General features: G+C 42.2%; 1 protein-coding gene across 4 annotated transcripts; it reads left to right on the top strand.

Annotated features, from left to right (window-relative positions):
* Window positions 1–2: 2 nt before the first annotated feature.
* On the top strand, window positions 3–13,547 carry trim23 (tripartite motif containing 23). Of its 4 annotated transcripts, none has more exons than XM_031317416.2 (11): window positions 3–178; window positions 1,788–1,950; window positions 3,671–3,792; window positions 3,874–4,152; window positions 4,731–4,889; window positions 5,010–5,225; window positions 8,004–8,138; window positions 8,246–8,375; window positions 8,486–8,596; window positions 9,689–9,813; window positions 11,759–13,547. In XM_031317416.2, exons 1-11 carry the CDS (start codon window positions 80–82, stop codon window positions 11,951–11,953), a joined length of 1,734 nt encoding a protein of 577 aa, XP_031173276.1. In that variant the 5' UTR covers window positions 3–79; the 3' UTR covers window positions 11,954–13,547. The 4 variants fall into 4 exon arrangements, with proteins under 4 accessions (XP_031173276.1, XP_031173274.1, XP_031173275.1 ...); XM_031317414.2 differs by having other exon boundaries at window positions 9–178; window positions 4,731–4,913; XM_031317415.2 differs by having other exon boundaries at window positions 12–178; window positions 4,731–4,913; window positions 11,774–13,547.
* The last annotated feature ends 202 nt before the right edge of the window (window positions 13,548–13,749 follow it).

Below are 13,749 nucleotides of genomic sequence, written 5' to 3'. Positions count from 1 at the left end.
CCGCTTACCGAGCGAAACCGGAAGTACTTGCGGGATTCTCCTCTCGCACTTGCTCAGTCCTCTGCGCCGTCGTCCAAGAATGGCCGCTGCTGCAGCAGGAATAAACAAGCAGGGCGCCGTAGCGACGATGGAGCCCTGTATCCGACACGGGAGAGGAGCTCATGGAAACACGGTTAAGGTTGTTATATTGTCACTAAAATCCACAGCTGCGTTACGTTCGCGGTGGCTATGCTGTTTGGGTTTAGTTTGCACCAAGGGTCGACTGCAGGCTCGTCTTCGTGGCTTCTGATTTTGGGTGAATGCTGCTGCGTTGGCGTTGGTGGCAGTGGATGCTAAACAGACAGCTAGATTCTATAATAGCCGAGTTGTATCAGTAACGTCGCTAGGTTCGTACTAACAACATTCGTGTTATGCTAACAAGTTTACCATCGCTACAGGCGTCACTGTGGTTGCCATTTAGGTTGACTGCAGCTCCTCTGTGTGGTAGCATAGCTCACTAACGTCATAGATTTTAAAAGTCGCTGCACAGTGTGCATGCAAGTTAGAATATACTTCTCTCTCTCTTAAATTGTTTTTGTGTAACAGATATCAACATAGCATTTGTTTAAAGATCACAGATAGAAACAAGGAGGATTGAACCATCTAAAATGCTAAGAGTCAAGGTGACTGCGCCTCACTAAGATATTCAGTGAGTCTGAATCTTATTCACTCGTCTGTATTCTCTCTGGCTTCTTGTAGAGCATCCCTCTGCATGCTTAATAATAATAATAATAATAATAATAATAATAATAATCTTTATTTATAGAGCAGTTTTCAAACTCCATGTTACAAAGTGCTTCACAAAACAATGAAACAAGCAAGTCATAAAAACATCAGTTTTTTTTAAAACAAGAAATAAAAACTAATTCGGTGTATGAAAACCTGTCCAGTGTAGGTAGGGTTGGGTACCGAAACCCGGTTCCACTATGGAACCGGTTCCTACACAACCGGTAGGAATCGGACCGGATTAGAACGCGAATTTTGGTTCCTCATTTCGGTTCCACTTAATGTGTTGACTGAAATATTTTCCCTCTGTCGCTCCGAAACGGACATAAAAATATCACACTTTATCTGTAGTCTACCACTAGCTACTGTAAATGTAGGCTACTTTTTAAAATGCCATATTTTCCCTCTGGGCTCACCAAAACGGACGTAAAAGCATATTAACCATTCACTGCACGTGATCGCGCCTTTCTTTGATGTCATTTTTCAGTTTTTCAAGAATCGGTTTAGAATTCAGAATCATTTTAAAAGTACCGGTTCGGCATTGGAATCGTAAAAATCCAAGCGATAACCAACCCTTAGTGTAGGTAAGAAAAGAAAAGAACTTTTAAAAAGGATAAAAGACAGTTCAAGGAGGTTCAAGCATAAATAAAATTAGAAAAAGACTCTCAGATACATTACATTACATGGCATTTAGCTGACTCTTTTATCCAAAGCAACTTCCAATTAAGTGCTTTCAACCTTGAAGGTACAAACTCCAGACAGCAAGAAGTAAGTGCGTGCGCATTAGCTTTAAATAAGCCAAACTACAACGAGCCATATGAAAGTGCAAGATAAAAGTATGTTTTAAGAAGGGACTTAGAGATCACTGACTGAGCTGACCTGATATCCTCAGGCAGAGCGTTGTATATTGTGAAATCAGTGCCAGCTATTAAATACGTCTTCCCGCTGGCTTTTCTCTGCAGCAGTGACTGTCACATCGGTTGTCTGGAAGGTAATCAATAAGTGTTCACTTATAATTGCAGGTGCTGGAGTGTGGTGTATGCGAGGACGTCTTCTCTCTCCAGGGGGACAAGGTCCCTCGTCTCCTGCTCTGTGGTCACACAGTGTGCCATGATTGTCTAACCCGGCTGCCCCTCCATGGTAGAGCGGTCCGCTGCCCCTTCGACAGACAGGTCACTGAGCTGGGTGAGTAAAAGGACATCTGTTGCTAGGGATCGACCGATACTGGTTTTTCAAGGCTGATACCGATATTTGGAACCGATATGCATTTACAGGGAAAATTAAAATCTTAAAGTCAAAATTAAGATTTTGGAATGTTAAAAACTCCAACACAAAACCTTGTTTAAATGCTTGAAGAAATGATTTAATAAATTAGAAACTTTCAACATAATACCCAGTAAAATAGAGTCAGATAGTGTGTTGGGCGGGACATTAAAGGAGCAGTAGATAAGACTTATAAAACTAACTTTCTGTCATATTTGCTGAAACTGACCCTATGTTCCAGTAGAACTACATGAAGCAGGTCATCTCTGGCTCCACCTACAGCCTGTAGTGAGATTTGCAAAAATCCACCGCTCCCTGTTCAGATGCACCAATCAGGGCCAGGGGGGGTGTCTAACTGTGTGTCAATCACTGCTCATGCACACGCATTCATTCTCCCTTGTTGGGGGAGGGGCTTAGGAGACAGTTTTGGGCTTTAGCAGAAAGGGGGGGAGGGACTGAGAAGTCGTCGATTTTTTTGGCTAAGTCCTGGATCTTCACACTCCTACCTACAACACCTTTAAGTCAGACTCAGTGGTGAGTGAAACAGAAGCAGAGGGACAGACACAGAGCTGTAGCCGAGCCAAAGTAGACCACTTTTTGATTAATTAACTTGATCGGTTATCAGGCAAATAACACGCTGATACAGATAATCTGCATACTGCCAAAAAAACAGCCCGGTAATCTGTCTATCCCTAGCTGTTATTACGGTAACATGCAAATATATCCATCTCCTGTCTGAATATTTTATTTACATTTTCAGGCATCTTTCGTTTTGAATTCATCTTTGCTCAGTGTGAACCAGACAAGCCCTGAACATTACACTGCACAGAGGCACATCCTGCAATGCTAAGAAAAGATTATGTGACCTAGGGCTGCAACTAACAATTAGTATCATTGTTGATTTAATCTGTCGATTATTTTCTCAATTCATAGGTTAGTTGTTTGGTCTATAAAATGTTAGAAAATGGTGAAAAATTGTTGTTGTTCCCCAAAGATGCCCAAGATGACATCCTGAAATGTCTTGTTTTGTCCACCACTCAAAGATAAAGTCACAGAGGAGTGAAGAAACTAGAAAATATTCACATTTAAGAAGATGGAATCAGAGAATATTTTACTCGAATCGGTTAATCGATATAAAAATAGTTGGCGATGAATTTAATAGTTTGATTAATCTCCACAGCTCTAATGTGAACCAGTTTGTAATGCTTGTGTCTGACAAGTGTCTGTCTACCTGGAGAAAGTTTGGAAGATTTATAGTGCAAACCTTACAACAACATTTAGGGATCTTCTGGTCTTTTCATCCTTTGAATTTATGGCAGTTATTTATGAAAACATGAACGCCTAAAGCAAAGTTAATTAAAAAGCCCACATTTGTTCTGGAAAGTTGGGTATAGATGTGATGATAGAGGTGTCAAAAGTCCAAATGTAGGTTGGACAAAATAACAGCAACAAAATAGTTACACTCAGTAAACACACTTACTGCTACAGAAGTTGGTGTACATCCAGTTGACAGTATGGAAGCCATTATTTCACTATTCCTTCAGCCTTCAGTCGTTTTCTCTGTATTAAAAGGTGGAACTCTTCCCTTCCTCTGTCATTTATAGTCTTAAAGTTTGTTTTCTTGTTTTCCACATCTGTTTAGGGGACTCTGGAGTTTGGGGTCTGAAGAAGAACTTTGCTCTGCTTGAGCTCTTGGAGCGACTCCAGAATGGCGCTACCAACCAGTCGGGAATGGCGGAGGATGCCCTGAGAGGCATGGGAGAAGTAAGAGTGCTGATATATCAGATATTTACATCACCCTCACACCTACTGCACCTTTCACTCACAACTCTTCTTCGTACCTAGTGTATAATCCGATGTGATGAGGACGAGAGCCACACGGCCTCTATGTACTGCACCGTGTGTGCCACCCACCTGTGTGCCGAGTGCTCCCAGCTCACCCACTCCACCCGCACGCTGGCCAAACACCGTCGGGTGCCGCTGGCCGACAAGCCTCACGAGAAGACTCTGTGCCCGCAGCATCAGGTCCACGCAATCGAGTTTGTCTGCCTGGAGGAGGCCTGTCAGTCTGGGCCGCTCATGTGCTGTGTGTGTAAGGAGTACGGCAAGCACCAGGGACATAAGGTACTTCAAAACAAGTTACAGCCTCGTGTTAGATATCCTCATCAGGGTTTCCCACAGAAAGGTTGTTTAGCCCGGTGGCAATTTTTTTAACAAGGGCCAAGCTGGGGCCAGTTACAGACTGATGGCAGCTGATGTAGAGCCCCAATAGTTTCTGTGATAACAGAATCATGGAAGGAATCGCAAAATTGATCATTTAAAAAAGCTATAAGCAGATTCCATAGGGCCCTACATTAAGTCAGTGCTAAAAGCTAACTGGACATTTGAAAATATGACTAAGTTTGTAACCGAGTTGTTAAAAAATGGTAGTTTAAAAAAATGTTTATCTAAAAATACATAAATTCCCAGTGGCTTAGGTCTAGTTGGGGGCAACTTAGGCCCGATGGGCCAGCAGCAGGGGTGATTCTAGGATCAGACCTTTAGGGCCGACCCCCCAGAGCCGCTGAGGTGAAATTTAGGGGTGCTTGAACCGCCTTAAAAAGGGTCTAAAATCGCCCATGGCCAGCAGGCTTGCAGTACACTGGGGAAAACATTGCTCATGCGAGGAGACCTGCTCATGTGTTCCCTATCTTTCCTTTCAGCATGCTGTTCTTGAGACTGAAGCTAACCAGATCCGTGCATCCATTTTGGACATGGCCCACTGCATCCGCACCTTCACAGATGAAGTGTCCGAGTACTCAAGGAAGCTGGTGGGCATCGTGCAGCAAATAGAAGGTGGAGAGCAGATAGTCGAGGACGGTGTAGGCATGGCACACACTGAACATGTACGATACGTCACAGGACTTTCTCTTCATAGGAAAACATTGGTGATTGTGCTTTTTCTCCTGGCGCCAACAACTTCTCCGTGTCTTTTACGTCAGGTCCCCGGCACAGCAGAGAGCGCACGCTCCTGTGTCCGAGCTTACTTCGCCGACCTTCACGAGACTCTGTGTCGGCAGGAGGAGATGGCACTGAGCGTGGTGGATGCTCACGTCAGGGAGAGGCTGATCTGGCTGAGGCAGCAGCAGGAGGACATGACCATCCTGCTGTCTCAGGTCTCCACCGCCTGCCTGCACTGTGAGAAAACTCTTCAACAGGTAGGAGACGCGATAAACACTGAGTATAATGAATAGACCTGACCAGATACAGATGAAGCCTCTAGTATCAGGATGATACACATATAATGCAGTGATATATGTTAATAGGCTTATTTATCATATAGCACCTATTACAGACAAAGTCACAAAGTGCTTCCAAAAAAAAATAAGACCCATTGTCCAGTTCATTCGAACTACAGATCCGCTACACGATCTGGAAAACTTGCATAATATAATGTAATGGACAATTCCGCCTCCAACCTGTAGGGCGACCGAAGCAGGAAAAGTTCTCTAGTGTTGCTTTAAAGCATGAACGGAGACCACAGGTCGTATGACAATAGGAAGCGTGTCCCACCGCGTCAGAGCAACCACCTCAACGGTCACCTTTTTGTTTTTTTTGTCGAGTGCGAGGAACCACCTCCAGTTCCGATTCTTCCTTTCGATTCCGGTTCTTATCTCGATTCCTTTGAGGGGTGGAATCACATGCTTATTTCACAAATAAGAGGAACGTTTTATTTTGATTCAATGGTGGGTTGCAGTATTACCAGATTTGAAACCAAATCCTCCAAACGATTCCAATAAAATATCTCGGAAAATAATTGGCACTGACCTCAACAGCATTAGGTCTGTGTATGAGGCCAGAGCCACACAGAGGGCAATGGTCATTTTGGCTAATACCACTCACCCACTACACTCTTGAGTTTTGCCTCCTACCATCTGGAAGGAGGTATACCTTCCGAAAACGTGCCCGGTCTAACAGATACCTGAGATCATTTGTACCATCAGCTGTTGGGTTTCTCAATAAACTATAGGTCATTTGCCATCCCTGCCCATTTCACAGCATATATTTGTCATTTTTTAAGTGTAGTGTACATGTGTATTTATGTTTTTATCTATTTACTATTTTAGGTTTTCTGTGCTAATGTTTATGTGTTGGCTACATGTTGTGAACCAAATTGCCCCTTGGGGACATTAAAGACATTTCAACTTCAACTTCAACTAAAGAAACGATTCCACTGGAATCGTAATTTTTGAAACGATTCCAAGTAGGAATCGGTTCTCGATGCCCAGTCCTAGTGATGAAGCAGGTCAGGGATGTACACGGGAGCCATAAGTCCGAACAGTTGTCTTGGGCGGCGCTAAGCGCCGAACGGAGCAACGCTGCCGCTGCAAAATAGCCTCGGGAAGGAGGATTTGGGGATGGGAGGAAAATGTGCTGTGGTTTATTGGAATTTCTTTAAACGCATCACAATCGTCTTGGGCGGTGCTAAGAACCGGAGAAAAGCCGCGGTGCCGCTGCAAAATAGCCTCTGGAAGGAACTTGTTTTGGTGGAACGTGTACATTCAAAGGTTGTTTTAGTCGTGCAACAGAAAACTCTGATTGGACAGATAGTCTAGCTAGCTGTCTGGATTTACCCTGCAGAGATATGAGGAGCAGTTAACCATAGTCCTCAGAAATCCACCGGAGTTTAAAATGCCAACACAAAGAAAGAGGAAGGTCAGGAACATCTGGCCAAAATGAGGGACGGTCCAGGGACGAATTGCTGAGGCAGGTTTAACCGTCGTCTTGTCTTCCCGTCAGCCATACAACTTTTTGTTTTTCTGAGTCAACATTTTGACGTTTTTGTCACTTTTATCCAAGTTTTTTTGTCACTTTTTCCGATGTTTTTATCAAATTGTTTCTGCGCCTTTTGGACATTTTTGTCACTTTTTTTCAACGTTCTTTTATCTTCTTTTTTTTCTTCAAATGCTATAAAATTAAACACACAAATTCAAATTCTTAGAAACTTTTTGAAAACAGTCTCGTTAAAGGGAGTTGCAGAAGTCTAACTCGGATGATTATAAAAGCATGAATGATCATCTCTAGTAGGGCTGGGCGATATGGAGAAAATCAGATATCACGATATTTTTGACCAAATACCTCGATATCGATATTGCGGCGATATTCTAGGGTTGACAATTGGTGCTTTAAAAAAATATCTTCACACTTAGATTTTAGATAAATAATCATCAGTAATGTGGACATAATGTCTAAGTGGGGAAAAGGCAAATAATCAGTCCCTCCAGAAAAACGCGATTATGCGATCGCATAATTCAATTCGTAATCAGCCAAAGTCCGCATATTTATGCGGGGGGCCGCATTTTTTCAAATACACCGCACTTTCGCCGCATAAATTGCAGATTTCCGCGCAAAATATGCAGGGCTTGCATGATTTCATAATCCCCGCATTTTCATTGCAAAAAAGTCACATATATCTTAGCAGGAAGTTGAAAAATGTTGCGTTTACTTCACACAAGAGCAGCCATTTTCCCCTGTTGCCATGGGAACGTTATGAAGTGACGTAATTACGCGACGTGAACATCATCGAAAAGCTGCAAACCCCGTGATGAAGCCATGATGAAACCGCAGTTTTTGCAAGTTCCTGCAATTTCATCGCATAAAATTGCATAAATATCCAACATATTCCATCGCATTTTTTAAGAAAACGTGCCGCATAATCAAGGATTTTTGCCCGCAACAATCACAAAAAAACTCCGCATTTTTCTGGAAGGACTGAATAATAGAACAGCTAGAACAGTCTGGTAAGTTCAGAAAAGTACATCACTTTACTGTAATGCAGCCTTTCAAACCAGGAAAAGACAACCCTTATGTCATGTCACGATATTACGATATCCAAAATCTAAGACGATATCTAGTCACATATCACGATATCGCTATAATATCGATATATTGCCCAGCCCTAATCTCTAGCTCATGTTGCCTGTGTCCTTCTGTAGGATGACTGCAGAGTTGTGCTGGCAAAGCAGGAGATCAACTGTTTGCTGGAGACGCTTCAGAAGCAGCAGCACCAGTTCACAGAGCTGGCAGATCACATTCAGCTGGATGCTGGCATCCCCGTCACCTTCACCAAGGTACACACTGTCCCCCACTCATAGCTGGAGGTCTGCATTGATCTGACACTAAGCGTGAAGAGTTTTGGGTTTGTTCCAATATGTAACAATGTGCTCTGGGTTTTCAGGACAACCGGGTGCACATCGGTCCGAAGATGGAGATCCGTGTAGTAACTCTCGGGCTGGATGGAGCTGGAAAAACCACCATCCTCTTCAAGCTGAAACAAGACGAGTTCATGCAACCCATCCCAACCATCGGTAAATGCATCGACAGCATAAAGATCTTTTTATAATGAATCCACAAGAATACAAAAGCTTTTGTTCTGAGTGGAGCTTGTTTTCAATCTTTTTTTTTTTTTCTCTAAAAGGTTTCAATGTAGAGACGGTTGAATATAAGAACTTGAAATTCACCATCTGGGACGTGGGTGGAAAACATAAGCTCCGACCCCTCTGGAAACACTATTACCTGAACACTCAAGGTATTGTATGTACTTTGAATATATAGTTTAATGTTGTCTAAATGACACACACACACACACACACACACACACACACACACACACACACATATTCAACGCACTGTGCAGCATTTACAGCACATTTGACACAGATACACATACATTTAAGTATTCACCGAGGTGCATTTAACAAATGCTGACTTAGCAACATGTATTGTGTATTTCATATGGTAATTAATTTAGACTTTAGACACTTTGTAGAGATCGGTTTTCACTTGGACATTACATCATTGTCAAAAAAGACCCATTAAACCTACTTTGATTGACTGTGTTGAGACAAACAAACATGATTTAAGAGACTTGGTAATCTGGTCCAGTAGCTTGATCGTAGTTAACCATGGGGTTGGCTTCCAGTCGACCATGCAACTTGTTGTTTTTCTGGGTCCAAATTTCAAATTAAAAGTATTTTTCCAGAGTTTTTTTTTTTCCTTACCTTTTTTGACAATGTTGTCGCTTTTCCTGACGTTTGTCACTTTCTGACGTTTTTGTCACTTCCCGCTGTTTTTGGAAATTTTTTCCACGTTTTTTGCCCCATTTATACAATGTCTGTCAATTTTTTTTTGACGTTTTTATTGTTTTTTTCAACGTTCTTTTATCATTGTTTTTTTCAAATGCTATAAAATTGAATAAAACACCCACATTCAATGAAAGTAGTTAACTGGTCATTTACTTACTTGTGAAGAGAGTTGTATGGAACCATCCACGTTATTTTTTTTTTTTTTTTTTACAATTTGGTTGAAAGAAACCCAAATTTCTGATCTAACTTTTTGAAAAAGGGTCAGATTTGACCCGAGGACAACAGGAGGGTTCAGTTAGACAAAGGCCCAGTAATACCAAAAAGCGTGAAAATGCACCCTTGAAGGAAACCATTATCTTCAACATGAACTTAAAACATATTGATTAGATATATTTTTTAACTCATAGGTGATTTTTATTTCTCGAACTCTTGTGTGGCATCATAAACCTAAAATGTAATTGCTGAATGATTTCTGAGGTGGATGTTGGAAGTTAAAGCTGTAGCTCTCTTCCCTCCCTCTTTTTGTGCGTGTGCAGCGGTGGTGTTTGTGATTGACAGCTGCCACAGGGACAGACTGATGGAGGCTCACAGTGAGCTGGCCAAACTGCTGACGGAGAAGGAGCTGAGAGACGCCTTGTTGCTCATCTTTGCAAACAAACAGGTATATTTTATTATATTTATATTGTAGGTCATTGGTGCTTTTTTATGTACTGAATATAGAGCTGCAAAGATTATTCAAACTATTTTGAGTGATTCTTTTATTTTTTAAAAACTGATCCACGTTTTTTTTTAATCATTTTCTGACATTTTATAGACCAAACAACTAATCGATGAAAATAATCGACACATTATTGGAAATAATGGAAATGGAAATAATCATTAGTTGTGTGCATGGGGAGTGTGTGGTAGAGCGAGGGAGAGAGTGATGGCGATTAGCTTCGGAGCGAGTACTCTAGAGAGTCCTAGTGAGAGAAACAAAGTGTCTCCCCTGTCCTTTCCGACCACGGTGGGAAATCTGCAGCAGGAAAAGTTAACCCTCTCCTTGATTTCATGTTGTTTATGGAGAAGGAGAACCAGGAAATGTAGTCCCGCTTTGCCAGACCCTCCTCCAAAGCGCGCTGGAGGAGAGTCTGGCTACTCAACATAGCATTTGGGGATGGGAGGAAAATGTGCTGTGGTTTATTGGAATTTCTTTAAACGCATCACAATCGTCTTGGGCGGTGCTAAGAACCGGAGAAAAGCCGCGGTGCCGCTGCAAAATAGCCTCTGGAAGGAACTTGTTTTGGTGGAACGTGTACATTCAAAGGTTGTTTTAGTCGTGCAACAGAAAACTCTGATTGGACAGATAGTCTAGCTAGCTGTCTGGATTTACCCTGCAGAGATCTGAGGAGCAGTTAACCATAGTCCTCAGAAATCAACCGGAGGTTAAAATGCCAACACAAAGAAAGAGGAAGGTGACGGATATCCGGCCTAAATGAGTGAAATCCAGCGGATTTTCCTGTCCCGGAGATGGAACGTCAAGGATACAGACTAGCGGAAATGCTACACTAGCAAGCCACGGCTGAGCGACGTTCGTCGCCGCGACGTGCAGTTACATTTTCCGAGAGGTGTACTTCAGGCTACGGCGTAGGGTCTGTGTCTCCACGTATCTATGTACGTAGCCATGGCGTAGATTAAACGCAGAAGCATAAATCACACTCAAGCACTTTTTCTGTTTAAAGTGCTCATATTATGCTTTTTGGCTTTTCCCCTTTCCTTTATAGTGTTATATATCTTTTTTGTGCATGTTATAGGTTTACAAAGTGTAAAAGCCCAAAGTCCACCCCAAAGGGACTTACCATCTCCAACAGAAAACACTGTTCACAAACTGCTCCAAACAGCTCTATTGTAGTCCAGCCTTTACTTCAGAGACAAACGTGGTCACTTTGTAGCTAGCTGCCTAGCAGCTAGCGTGGCACGCCCTCATACTCTGCTTCTGACTGGCTAGTAGCCCTTACCTAGCTACTGTCAGGGCACGCCCTCATACTCTGCTTCTGACTGGCTAGTAGTCCTTACCTAGGTACTGTCAGGGCACGCCCTCATACTCTGCTTCTGACTGGCTAGTAGTCCTTACCTAGCTACTGTCAGGGCACGCCCTCATACTCTGCTTCTGACTGGCTAGTAGTCCTTACCTAGCTACTGTCAGGGCACGCCCTCATACTCTGCTTCTGACTGGCTAGTAGTCCTTACCTAGCTACTGTCAGGGCACGCCCTCATACTCTGCTTCTGACTGGCTAGTAGTCCTTACCTAGGTACTGAGCATGTGCGACTCCCAACAAAGATGGAACAGAAGTGCGATGCCTCACTCTGTAGCTAAAACAGAGAGCTCAACACACAGGGTGAAAAGAGGAGCTGCAGCAATGTGCACTACAACAAATATATGGTGTATATTTAACCATGTAAACCTATTCTGATACAACCTCTAAATACAATTATGAGCATAAAATGAGCATAATATGAGCATGTTAAGTACATTGAGAGTCTAATATATTGTATGTGCACACACTCTTGGTAAATACATCTGATTTGAATAACCTTGTCTAAGCTCAGACAGAGTTGATGATCAGTTTGCATGTCTGCAGGACGTCCCCGGTGTCGTGTCTGTGGAGGAGATGACGGAGCTGCTGAGCCTACACAAGCTGTGCTGCGGGAGGAGCTGGCACATTCAGGGCTGCGACGCCCGCAGTGGGATGGGCCTCCACGAGGGGCTGGATTGGCTCTCCAGACAGCTGGTGGCCGCTGGTGTCCTGGACGTTGCCTAAATGTAAAAACCTCTCTGTTTTGGCCCGTACTGACTCTCCCGTAACGACTCCAACCCCCCCAGCCTTTTGAGCCCTGCTCACCGGTTCTTCCCACCACTTCCAAATATTAACTTTGAAGACTGCGCGCTTTTACGCCTGCCCTCCTCATCTTTCCTTCTTTGTGCACCAACGTGGGCAAAGAAAAACAAAGATGCATTTACTTTCTCTAGCTTCACTGAATCGAAAACACAGAAACTACAAAACCACCCACCCTCCGAGAAATAAACCCAATGGCCCCAAAACCTGAGTTCAGACTACAAATGCCCATCCTGGTTCATTTGTAAGGCAGCGTACACGTAACGTAACACATTGCTTACTTTAGTTTTTCTTCTTTCTAACCCTTTTTTCCAGAGACAAGCCGTTTATCTGGCATCTATAGCTACCTGACTTATGTCCAGTAAAATGTTAAAAATCCTTGTGTCCCGACTTGAGTGAACTCTAATGTTTTTTCTATCTCACTTTCATCATAACCACCTCCATATGTGACAGTAACCTTAACTAAACTGCAGAGTAGTCTGTATTCGTGATAGTATCATTCACGTACCTTCTGTTGATTCAGTATATAACACATCTTATAATCCTGAGAAATAACTACAGTGACCTTTTTAAGCTACATTCAGTATATATGCAGGTGAGACAGGACAGAAATGTTCACTACGGTTTAAATGGACCCAGACGACTTCCAGTGGCTTTAGACAGATGGTCAAAAGTTCTGATTTTGGCTAAATTCTCACTTTGCCTTGACATCTAATGTAAGCAATAGCAGTTGATAGTTTCATAGGGTCTTTAAGTTATGTGTGGGCTTCTTTTTTAATTTTTTTTTAAGTGTACTGTATGAACCTATTTAATGCCACAGCTGGTCTTGAAATGGCGCACCAGTCGAGTTTTGGTTTGGATGTTTTCTGTTACAGAACAAACTGTTGTACTGAACTTATTTATGAGCAGGAACACGGATGTTACTTTGATACGAGGCTTTTGTGAGAAACTCAGTTTTTAAGCACCGATTCTGCCTCTGATTTGTGGAGTCTTGCACGCAGACTGTCGAATGCACTCATTTCTGCCTCATTACCAGTTTTCATTTGGGAGCAAATGAACTATCTGCTGTTTCTTAGAAGACGGAGTATTAATCTCACTGCAAAAAAAAAATAAAAAATGTATATATATATTCCTATTTAAACATCTCCCAGGTCATGTTAATCTGTTGCAAGTGCTTAGGAGATGGTACACCTTAAATCAACAGCCTTCAGTAATAATGTAATGTGAAACATTGAGCCTAACACTGACACTTGTTATTAAGAACCCATCCTTTGACTTTGATTTAATTCATTGCTATGTAATGTTTACTACATGTATATGTATAAAAAAAGTACTAATAAAAAAAAAAATTTAAAACATGCACGTGTGATAAGCCTTTCCACATTTGTGAAAACATTTCATGTTTTTGAAACGTAGAAGCACAATGCGCATCGAAACCTTTGTTACCAGTGGACTTGATAATGGCTTTTGTAAATTATTCATAATGTGTTGCTGTAAAATAAAAATAAAATTGACCTTATGTGTCTGGCTGTTTGATTTTTCTTTGATGTAATCAACAACTTAGCATTGGCTTCTGCTGCTTTAATCTACAGGTTGATAAAGGCCTCATGAAACAGAAGTCAGAGCGCTATTTGTTTCCGAATATTTCCGCATTTCTGGTAAAAACACAAAGCTAGGGATGGGCTTGTCTCAGATATTGATTGCCATTTAAAGTAGCCAAT

This window comes from Sander lucioperca, chromosome 14, assembly GCF_008315115.2.
Source record: "Sander lucioperca isolate FBNREF2018 chromosome 14, SLUC_FBN_1.2, whole genome shotgun sequence".
Taxonomy (NCBI): domain Eukaryota; kingdom Metazoa; phylum Chordata; class Actinopteri; order Perciformes; family Percidae; genus Sander; species Sander lucioperca.
The sequence above is the reverse complement of the archived record's forward strand: the minus strand, read 5'-3'. Positions and strand labels throughout refer to the sequence as shown.